At 38.8% G+C, this 11822-nt stretch overlaps 2 protein-coding genes across 15 annotated transcripts in view; both read right to left on the reverse strand.

Annotated features, from left to right (window-relative positions):
- eps15l1a (epidermal growth factor receptor pathway substrate 15-like 1a) overlaps positions 1–2057 on the reverse strand; it is a 51686-nt gene extending 49629 nt beyond the window's left edge. For 5 of the 8 annotated variants that reach the window (XM_005938406.3, XM_005938409.3, XM_042227210.1 and 2 more), the window contains exon 1: positions 1944–2056. In XM_005938406.3, coding sequence (XP_005938468.2) covers positions 1944–1970 — 27 coding nt within the window. In that variant the 5' untranslated portion in view covers positions 1971–2056. Of the gene's footprint in view, positions 1–1943 lie in introns of all 8 variants that reach the window. The other 3 variants (XM_042227208.1, XM_042227209.1, XM_042227207.1) reach the window with 1 other exon arrangement.
- A 1100-nt stretch (positions 2058–3157) lies between these two features.
- The window catches only part of rad23ab (RAD23 homolog A, nucleotide excision repair protein b), a 22705-nt gene continuing 14040 nt past the window's right edge, over positions 3158–11822 (reverse strand). For 6 of the 7 annotated variants that reach the window (XM_042227215.1, XM_042227213.1, XM_005938400.2 and 3 more), the window contains 5 exons: positions 9259–9386; positions 9064–9184; positions 6468–6649; positions 6046–6192; positions 3158–5573 (listed from right to left, as the gene is read on the reverse strand). In XM_042227215.1, coding sequence (XP_042083149.1) covers positions 5460–5573; positions 6046–6192; positions 6468–6649; positions 9064–9184; positions 9259–9386 — 692 coding nt within the window. In that variant the 3' untranslated portion in view covers positions 3158–5459. Of the gene's footprint in view, positions 5574–6045; positions 6193–6467; positions 6650–8204; positions 8263–9063; positions 9185–9258; positions 9387–11822 lie in introns of all 7 variants that reach the window. The other variant, XR_006055210.1, reaches the window with a different exon arrangement.

An 11822-nucleotide genomic window follows, 5' to 3' on the forward strand; every position in this document is an offset into this window, starting at 1 on the left:
AGAACTTTTTCTGTAAGTGGAGACATTTATTTCTTACAATTTCAGTCTAAAGAGTTGTGCTGACAGATTTCTTTCTTTGCTGCAACAGCTTTTCATTTATCATGTAGAAAAACAGTTATATATTTAACTTCTTTACACTGACAGAAAGGGGAGTTTCACTGGACCCACTTAAGGTGTAAAAATGACTTTGACACCTCTGACATAGAGGTAACACATCTGTGAATGTTGTGGACAAAAATATATGGCACTTAAAAGAAATACAAATAGAATCTGAACTTGGGATTTTTGGTTTATTATCATCTGGTGTGGATTATTTCTGTTGTGCTTTTGTTGAGTCAAATCGTTACCAGTAAAAACTATCTGGAGTATAGCTAGCTAACTCTGATGTGATGCCATCTTTTCACACAGACCTCGTACGGTTTGTAACCATCCCACTTTGTTATCCTTCATCATAAATGCAGGTTTAGAGCATACATACATAGTATTATCTACAAATTTGGTAATTTAAGACACTGGTTGTCTCAGTCTTTTTTATTTTGTTGGCACAAACCGAAATCACTATATGATCACACTGCCAATATATACAGCAGAATGCAAATGATAAAATGTGTTACACATAGTAAGGGGAAAGTATTGTGGGTAATCATCAGAGTAACAGGGGATTAACATAGAGACCTCACACTGCATCACCACAATAATTAACAATCCCAGTTTGTTATCCTTTGTCATCAATGCAAACACTAAATAAAGGAGCTGTTACTATAAAATGCTGCTCCAGTTCACCCATTTAGACAGCCCAAGAAGGCATCACACAGAGGTCACACTACCAGTCTGTGATAAGGCCAGAAGCTTATTTAGTAGGCAAGCTTCAGAAAAATCAGTGAGGAGGCATAAGGAGAGAGCAACAGTCTGTGGTCACCACCTGTAAAACCATTCACTTTCTGGGTTTTGTATCATTATTGTCTCACCAGAATCACGGCCCCTTAAGGCGACTGTTGTGATTTATATAAATAAAACTTAAACGAAATAGAATTCATCATCCATCCATCAAATGCAGCTACCACTATCACTGTATTTTAAACGACATTTTTTTTCTGCCAGCTGAAAGAAACCAAGCAAAAATAACCCCAGCAAGTAAAATATTTTTGCCTGACCCTTGGGGCCTCCACACTCCATAAGGCATTAGTTTTGGATAAGATGAAAAAGAAGAAGAAGAAGAACTGAGGAGAATTATTTCAGTGCAGATAGAGGACGTGCATATCGCAACATAACAGGTCATTCAAATATATAACATATAACGCTTCTCTATTTTGCCATTTAAAATCCGTTCATTCATATCATATCATATTATACAACTGACGTGCAAACTCGGCAAGCAAGACTATCATTAGCGTGGATGCTATCAGCCTCGACATTAACTCCCACAATGAGAGCTAAGAACCGTTTTATTTCGGCATGATGAATCTTAAACAGCTCAATGCACAGCCTGCTTGGATGAGCGTTTATCCTCATCCTTGCAGTACTAGGCTAGGTTAGCTAGGGCTTGCTAGCTCGACGAGTGAACGTTATTATAGTTTATGGACACTTTTTTCCATTTACGCTCCACTTTGCTGTAACCTTATGTACAGCTTTCGTGGTGCTTATTGTCTTAAACGTATAATAATAATCGGGCGACTGCATATTATATATTTCGGGCGTAGGTAAATGGCCACACTGCTAGGTACTGCCAGCTGATGCTATCCAGCCCGCTACCTAACGGTACTGCAATAGGCCTTTCTTTCTACTAAGCTGCCTGCCTCATTACCAGCTGTATTTAAAGAGGAACTCGTCTTCAGTTCGCAGTTACATTAAAACCGACTGCCATGAATCACGTATATTGTATCACGCTTCGAAAAATCCTATGTCTGATCTAAACTATAAGTCATATACTACGGCATCTTTACCTGGGTTAGAGATGTGAGGGCTGCCATCTTCCCTGTTGCTCCGGGAACGCACCCAACGTTCCTCTCCAAAACATGACCCCCCCGCCCCCTATTGGACAACGCCACGCTTCCCTGCATAAACGGAAGACAGTATTGAAGCTACACTTTGAAATTCTACATTTATCGTTAACGTGAATTCCTCGACGTGTCACAAATATTTTACAACCAAAAGCACAGATGCGCCTTTTCTGTGTGTGTTTGTGTGTTTGCTGTTAAGTTTATCAACTCCGTTTCAAATTTTATCAGAAGAGGTCACATATGAGGTCATGTACAATCTGATGCCTGATTTATCTGCGATGAGCCTTTGTAGAGCTACGACGTAACCTACGTAAGTGATGCACTTGTGTTGGTGCATTACGCGTTAATTAACAGCTGATAGAGATAAATAACCAGACTTTTTCCCACCGGTGTCCGCGCTTTCTTATGGTAAGGTTTTTTTTTGTTTGTTTCATTCTTTTAGGAGGCAAACACATTGTCTATCTAGTTTTTCTACTTCTTTGTAGATTCCCTCACGTCCATTGTTGCAGCTTAAGCACCCTCCTTCAAGAATATTTGTGACTTTTTATACTGATGCTAATACTAATTACAATAGTTGCGGGCTTCATGGATCGACGTGTTACAGGACGTGTACGTGAAGTTAGCGTCGTACAGATCAGAGGGGTTTGTTGCCTGATTTCTGAGCTACATCGATCTACGGAAATCTACGTCGTTGTCGCAAGAGTTACCCCTACTGGCAGTTAAGGAGAATGCCAGTTTAAGGTTCCCGCAGTCCAGCTTTGATCTGTATTTTGTCTTGATTGAAGCCACAGCAGAGGCCACAAGTAGGATGTGGCAAGAGGAACATGTATCAGCAGGGTTCTCTTACCTAGAAATATGTTATTAATAATAATGTATACTTTATTGAAATTACTCCTCTGCATTTGACCCATTCACTCAGTGAAGCAGTGGGCAGCCACTAAGCAGGCGCACGGGGGAGCAGTGTGTAGGGACGGTACCTTGCTCAGGGGTACCTCAGTAGATTTGAACCCCTAACCCTTCCGATCATGGTGCGACAACTCTACCTTCTGAGCTATTCCTTGATAGATTAATCAGCAGATCAATCACAGAAATTATGCAATGCCTGCTTGCAGTAATATAGTACACACAAAAACAATATTGATGACAAAATATCACTATTCATTTTTTAAAAGCCATTTAATATACACAATGCATAAACAAAACAAATAAAACCATCACAACTACTTCTCAACTCGTACATTTAAGGTTGGTAGTAATTCTTATAGACCCGAAAAAGAAAACAACAGACAAATTAACACCAGAGAGATGCCACAATGGCAGTTTGATCAATCCTTAATCCAAAGGCATGCCATAAATAAAACTCTTTTGCAAGGAACGAGCTAAGGAGCATTTGTCACAGCAAAATACAATTTCTCGCTCACATCGTTTATCCCATTAACAACACTACAGAACAATCGTGTGTCTAAACACAAGCACACTGGATGCTGAAAAACGACTTAACATTCCCATTTCTTTTAGTCCACTTTTAAATGAACACTGTTTGTAAAATAAAATGTGGTGAAGTCTTTGACCGTAAGGCATGGAGGAACAGCAGCCTAACCCTTTTCCAGTTTCAAGATGCATAGAGGATGTGATATGAGAACACTGAACAGAAAATGATTGTTTAAAAGAAATTCATGGATTCTTTGTTTGCAAAAAGTTTCACATTTTCATATTTTTTTCCTTTATGGCTACATGAATAGTAATGTAAGGTCCAATCTAACAAAACTGGTAAAAACAAACTAGCTAAAACCTCCTAGAAGTTTATTCTATGCTGAAAAAGCACATAAACATAGTTTTCCCTGTAAACTTAACACAGTACAAACCTAAAAAGGCTTTCTTGTTGTCTTGGTGAATGACAACAAACGTAGTTAAATGGGTAGTGAAGTTAACTGCTCTATTATATAAGACCAATGAATGCCTACAGTTTCTTATCATTTCTCCAACACAAATGTGAGAATGTCAAATTAAAACAGCAATCATTGAGAGTAAATAAAAAATAGGAGTCTCCCTTGGGTCAGCTGGGGAAAGTATCGTGTATATTTCTGTACTTTCAGGATTTGTCTGCTCTATGAATCATCCTTAAGTTTATTTTATTGACTGAAATTTATAAATTAATCCTTGCCCCTAATAATACATAAAGTAAAATATTACTTATCCAAACCATCAAGAAAAAATGTTACTAATAGATGCAGTTTGTACTAATAATGTAATGACACTAAAATAACGTGACTCAATCACACCATCACAACAAACTGAAAAAAAACACCTTTAAGTCAAAATGCAGGGCACAAGAGCAGACTCAGGGAGGAGCTACTAAAACCTCAAATGCTTGGTGGAGAAGGAAGAGGAGAAGCAGCAACAGCAGACATCACTGTTTCTTTATTTGCCTTATTATCATTATTATCGACTGTCCCCAGAGCTTTCCTTAACAAGGCAACAACAGTTTAACTGCACTTGTGTGAGTGATTCATTCTGACTTAACAGGTGTCTTGTGGAAAAGGAGTTTCTCTAACCCTAATTGCAGGGACTCTTTGTGACATTATCAGATGTGCATTTTCAATGCAACAGACTGAGTAAGTCAGTCATCAAAAAGACAAAACTTTGAGATAGTCTCGACTTGTAAAAGATAGAGGACACTAACATTTCTACATTTAATTAAAATGTAAATGATCTCAATTAAAAACATTTTATCATTTCTCCTTTTTGGGGAACGGTTGAATAGGTGTCAACATTTCAACTATCCAGCTGTGAAATTCAGCCAGCTTTTACACATCTACATGGTCAGACACCAATAGAAGAATTTGCAAAGACTTTTTGCATGGACAAAAGAAGCAGCGGAAGTGACAGGATCCAATATGAGCTTTGATCTAAATCAATAGTAGCTTCCAAGCAGTGAGGTCAACAGTTTTAGTCAAATGTTCAGGGAACTCCAACATGTAGGTTCGCATGTTGAAAATGCATTTTTTTCTCATTTATGTATTACCTTACTTTACACATGTACAGTAGTTTAACGTGTTCAACAGGCAGCCTGTGAGCTCACTGCAGAGGAAATCCTCTAACTTAAATCCTGCTGGCCTGTGATGTAGGCTGTTTGCAAATTTACTGGTGGGACTTCTGTCAGTGTGGTCACTCAATACAAGCATCAGCAGTAATGATGTAGTAGCAGTGAGGCAATGCTCAGTGGTAGCACCTATGATGATCATCATAGCTGAATGAAGAGTAGGCAGCGCAACTAACTTTGAACACCATGTCATCATTGTCATCATCATCATCATCGTCATTTAATGGCCACAGTCCCATGGTGTGAAAAGAAATATCCCCTTCCTCTCCTGCCCTTGTTTCTCCCTGGCAGACTTGCAGTGGTGTCATCCACTCTGCAGCCCTCTGTTGAGCAGTGATGAGCCCGGTGATGCGGGCTTACTCATCGTCCCATGTTTGCTGTAGCAGGAAGTTAGCAGCTAGATTCTCATTCTTCTCACAAGCAAAGTACGCCTGGATGACTAAACCTTCAGGGAATCCCAGTGCTTTTAACTGGAAAACAATGTCATTGACATTTTCAGTCCTCCTTTCACCTTATGGACAATTCAACAAGACTAATAAATGTAAAAACACACCTACTATAAAACATTCATGCTCGTGTTCCTGCATTTATGCATTCATTTGTTGTTTGAAAAATTAGATGAAGAAAAACTATTAAGTATACATAACTGCTTGACCAGAATATTGCAGAATAATGCCCTTCAAATTTGTATGTTTTCCAATGTGCATATTTAAGAATTTGTTTCATTAATGCTAACAGAAAAACATCAAGGATCCAGCAACATAATTTTCCATCACTGATGTTTCAACAAAAGTCATGGAAATTCAGTAGCAGGTTGTGTTCAGACTGATTTCCTTTCATATGTTTAAAAGAGAAAACTATTTGTTCCTAGGCTTGTGTAATTCTGCACAAATTGTGGAAATTTGGTGGAACTGACTGTGTCAATGTGACTGGCAAACTCACCCTCTCAATTGCCTCTTTCTCCTGTGGGGTGACCTGGATGTAGTTAGTGTGTGGTGACCCATGGGCATCAGCATCTTCTCCTCCTGTATCTCCAGCTTGTGGCTCATTCAGCATCTGTACAAAACGCTCCTGGTGCTCTGTGATTTGCTGCAAGTTACACAGTTGAACTGTATATCAACCACCCAGTTTAGGCAAACTACAGTGGACATGGTAAACAATTAGTATAGTCACTTGGGGGGATTTTACGTCGCATTAACATATCAGAGAAATGTTTCCTGAAAAATACATTTACAGATTTATTTCTTTATTGTTCTTACTATTAGGAACAGTTCTTTGAGATACCTTAAACAGTCAAGCAGAAATTATATTAACAGACCCTGACAGAACGCCACTAGAGAACGGTGAGTTTTGTGGTGTGGTACCTGCAGCAGCTGTGGGTTGTCTCTCCCGAGCTGTTGCAGCAGGGCTGGCAGGAGGGCTGGGTTCTGCTGGATGATCTGTCTCATCTGCTGGAACTGAGGCTGGTTCCTCAGGAACTCCAGAGGGTTCCCTATGGAGCCAGATCCTCCTCCAGCAGTGACAGGCTGGCTGCTGGACACAGGCCCTGCTCAGGAGGGGACAAAATGTTAACTGTTGCTATTCAAGAAGAGATTACATTTTATAGGATACAATGTAAAGACAGTAAAACCAAACAGTGAAGTCTGTTCTGAGAGTGGCTTCATAGTTCTGTCTTGGTGCACGGTTTTGCTAAACCAGAAAGACTATCATGAGAAAATTTTGTTACTGCTCAGTGACAAAAATACTTATGAAGCCCTGAAACGAGACCCAGGAAGTGGTTAGGAAGAGGTTGATAAGATTGTCTGAAGCAGTTGGAACAAGACAACCATATCTGTGTAGCTAGCCACAATGTAGCACATTATTATATACCAGCTAGCCCAAATTCAATAACCCTACAAATGTCACGACTGTTTAGTTTTCTGTCTTCCTTTATGTCAAAAGTGATAGCAGAGCTGTACGTTTTAATTTTTCAGAAATTCCTCAATCAGAACATGATATATCATCTTTAAATGGAAACTAGCCAGCTAACTCCTTGCTAACTTCATAAATTCTGTTTTCGTGGATGTCTGGATGTCAAACTTAGTTGTTTCACCTTGTAGAGCAGCCACACTGATCATATTATTAAAGATGAAATAATTTAAACAGTTTGTAACTCTCAGTGATGCCACAGTGTTCGTTTGACTTTGGGACCTGAAGCGGAGTTTGGACCCAGGAGCGGCTAATGACAACAGACTTAAAGACCGGATACCCAGGGGATGCTTCACCAAGTTTGTATGGTTTACATAAGACACATAAACAGGGTGTACCTTTAAGATCAATTTTCTGTATGATCAACTCAGTCATCTATAACAACTCAAAGTTTCTGGTTTCGATCCTTAACCCGTTGGTAGGCAGCTCTGAACACCACATCCAGAACACCTTGAATTTTGTTGAGAAGGTGAGAGACGTCATTATGGAGGCAGATAAAATAATAGTGTTGTACGATGTTACATCTCTCTTCACTTGTGTTCCAGTCACTGAAGCAGTGGCGGTAGTTTGCAAGAGATAACAGGATGACCCCAACCTGAGCAACAGGACCACTCTCAGCACCAATCAAGTCTGTTTGGTCTTGGATCTGAGTCTTAATTCCACCTATTTCACATACAAGGCTCAGTACTACAGGCAGAAACATGTGTGTGCCTTGGCTTCCCCAGTTTCACCCATTGTCCCCAACTTGTACATGGAAGAAGGGGAAAAGAGGGCTCTGTTATCCTACCCTGGAACACCTCCACGTCATTGATTATGTGGATGACACCTGGATGAAAATCAAATCTCAGGACGTACCACAATTCAATAATTACGCGTGAACACATCAAATTCACCACGGAGGATATGACAGGCTAGCTGTGAGATTTCCATCTGTAATGGGGGACATTTAAACGTTGATGTGTACCGTAAACCAATGTATACAGATCAGTATTTAAGGTTTGACTCTCATCATCCACAGGAGGCAAAACTTGGTGTCTTTCTACATGATAAAGAAAAAGTTGCTGTGAAAAGAAAGAAATCTGTCAGCATGACTCTTTTGACTTAAATTGGAAGAAATAAATGTGTAAACTTACAGAAAAAGTTCTGGTAGCTCATTGGCCAGACTGTCCAGTGTTTTGGTGTGGGGTTTAACTGTAGTCATAAAAAACAGAAATTTCTGTAGTAGAAAGTGAAAAACAGAAAGTTTTCTGTCATATAATTGTTTATTTCTTGATTCCTTTGTGTAGTATGAATGGTCATAAGGGAGATTTTTATCAATAGTAAAAACTGTAAAACTTATGGAAATACAGTTAAAGGTCCAATTTTATTAAACTCTTAAAAGTCCAGTTAAAAATCAAACAAGAAGAATTATAAATGGCTTCAAGTGTATATTCAGACCTGTGAGACTTCTTTAGACACTCAAAACACTGAGATATGGCTCTGTGGTACATGCAGACATTTCTGCATCAAAGACGCTTTGTATAAAGGACAAATTTGGTCAAGCGAAATCCCTTCTGGAGAAAAGTTTTATAGTCAGATCAGAAAAAAAATATTTTGACACAATGGCAAGAGGAGTTGGAGGAGTAAAAGTGAGACTTTCACACCTAAGAACACTGTACCGACTGTCAAGCACGGTGGTGGTCTTACCATACTGTGGGAATGGTACTGGTACACAGCACAAAGTGGAAATAGTAAAAAAGTGAAATAATCTAAAAACGAAATACTTCCAAATTCTTCCTCTGATGATGTTGAAGTTCCACTAGTGATAAAACGTTAGTGGTGTGCAGAATTTTTGTGGACGTTGTGTAGCTTTAGACCACAGTTATTCCAGTTGTATTCCATCTTGGCATCGTTTCCGTGTCCCCAGGAAGTTCATGCGGAGGAAACAAGCTGCCTTGTTTAAAACAGAAAGTTAAAGAGAAGTAAAAATAAATAAATAAATTGGGCTCTTACTACTGGGGGGTGCTGGGGGCTGCTGTGGTGGTTCTTCTGTAGAAGGTGTAGAGGGGTTGGCTGGAGTACTATGTCTACTTGGTTGTGGATTGTGCAGATCACTAGCCCTTGCTGGAATACCCTGCAACACATGAACAGTTACTGTATAGTTTACAATACAGCTCAGCATGATTATGAAGCTGGTTAAACTCTCACCATGAGCAAGTACTCCACTGCTCTGTCTGGGTTGTTGTAACTGGCTCTTAGTGCAGCAACAACTTGCTCCCGCTCATATCCTATCGACATAATCTCTGACACCAGGTTTTCATATGCTGGTCCAGTCACTGTGGTAACAACAAGAGAGGTTTTTAGGGGCAGGAAAGTTGACCTGAACCTAGATGAAGTGCGCAGGTTGTTTTTGTGTTATTTGGCACAGTAGATATATCAATAGAACTAAATACAGAATAGTGCTACTTGAAAGTCTGTAAATCTGTAAATTAAGAGTTTTCTACCTAAACAGTCCTAGGTCCTTCTTGAGTTATCGCATTTGCAAAATTTTCAGAAAACCTAACCTCTGGCCTTAATATTCAAACTTGTCCAAGATTTCTAGTACTTGAACCTATGGTATAAATTTACATATTTTAATTTGCCTATTTCTCCAGTCATTAATTTCACAAACTTGTGCGTCCACGCTGCCTTTTTGTGCCTCCTCTTGTCTCTATGCAGCCTCAAAGAGATACAACCTCAAATATATAAAAGGTGGGATGTAATTTAAAATGTAAAATTAAGTGGAAAACAATGATCTACTAATCTCAAAAACCCATATTAGGGCTGCACAAGTCATTGAATTTTAATCTCGACTTCAATATTTTGGTTTCTCACAGTAGAACAAACGTGATCAAGCAATACTAAAAACAAATGCTCCAATACCCCAGTGTTGTTTAGTTCACTGCAGAACACATTTAACTTATTCTAACCAATGAAAACACAGTCAGTGTAATTATTGTATGACGGCCAAGAAAAACAGTGCAGGGGTTGTTAACATGATCATCCAGCAGCATCTATTAAAATGAACCTGTACGTCACAATATCCACAAATATGCACTGAAATCACCAAGGCAATCACAAAAAGTCATATTCATTAAACATGGTGGGCAACAAAAGCTGTAGGAAAATGGTCAACATATTGAACGAAAGCTATGTTACCCATCTTTTCCAAAGTGGAAAAACCTCCCAATATTGTGGAAACGACTAACCATTTTCATTCAGTGGTTGGTTTGGTTGTACAGATTATTGCCTATTATCTAAAAACTCAGAAATAATACTGGTCCCTCTTTGACCAGAATGGAGGCATTTGAGAAGGCTGCTTCTACTTATACATTGAAAAAGAACTGGAGTTTTGCCTCCTTTTTATGCAAAGTACACAGAACCATCAGCACTGATTTATTTTCTAATGGAATTATGTCATTCCAATTTAATCTTAGCTGTGGTACCAGGGAAGGTTTACCACCGTCACCATTAATATTTGACCTTTAACAACTGCTTTCAGTATGCTGACAACATTCTTCTAGCTTCAGTAATCTCCACACAGCAGCATCTGAGATCTCGTTTATTACTGATTCCAGGGTAGCTCAGGATATGCAGCACGTCACCCACTATGTATGGAAGGTTGGTGGTTTGATCTCTAGCTGCTCCGGTCTGTGTGCCAAATGTCCTTTGGGAAAATACTAAACCCTAAGCTGGTCTCCGATGCATCACAGTATGACTGTGTGTGAATGTTAGATAGAAAGCACTTACACAGGAAAACGTGTGAATGGGTGAACCAGTTCATTTTCCATTTGATCCATTCTCTGAAACTTCTGGTTGCATGATTAATTGGACTGTGTCAGAGGTCATGCCACTACCAGCACAGTACAAATGTATGTCATCAAGTGTGACAGCAGTTAACCAGGTTTATTAAAAAAATATGCAACCCAAAATTCCCACTGTTATTCAGGCTACTCAATCAGCCATTCAAAACTTGGCTAATATGCATACATCTCTGTTGGGTAAGATCAGTCAGGGCGGGATGGCTGTTCCTCCCACAATGCATCTTATTATATCTATATGTTAATCAGTAAAATACTAGTATAGAACTATGTGTCGACAAAAAACAAAAACAAAAAAACAAGATTTTACTAAATAATTTTAAAATAGTTTTTGTATGAGTAGCATTTATGGACCTTATCAAAGATATTGTCTGAAGAGGATGCTGATAACCCAACATAAAAAAAGACACACAAATGGATGAATGAGAAAGAAATTACAAGCCTGGGAGTGATGTCTTATCGTTTTGCTTTTTGTGATTAGTGACTGTTAGTCTTTGTTCTTTGGTTTACTATTAAAGATAGAAAACACTTTGAAGAACATATTTTTTTAAAAGAGAAAAAAGGAGCATTACATCTTTCCACCTGTTGTGATCATTTCTGATAAAACAGCAAACAGTGGACAGATCAACTGAAAGAACATCTCCATGATGTCAGGTCAGCTAGATGATACAAACTTTCAGATACTGTTCATTTGCTTTGGAAAGTTTTTAGGACTGCAACTTCTGCTTTTGTTCTCCACTTTCCAGTGAGATATGAAACATTTTTGACTAAGAAAACACGTTATTGGTGCAAAAATACTTGCATATGGTTCCAGTTTTGCCATCTTTGGATTTTTTGTCATACATCCAGCTAAAAAAATGGAAACAAATTTTGTGTGCGTGTGTGTGTGTGTGTGTGTGTGTGTGTGTCTGG

The sequence above is a fragment of the Haplochromis burtoni genome, unplaced genomic scaffold (assembly GCF_018398535.1).
Source record: "Haplochromis burtoni strain Fernald_Lab_line unplaced genomic scaffold, NCSU_Asbu1 Contig_249, whole genome shotgun sequence".
Lineage (NCBI taxonomy): Eukaryota > Metazoa > Chordata > Actinopteri > Cichliformes > Cichlidae > Haplochromis > Haplochromis burtoni.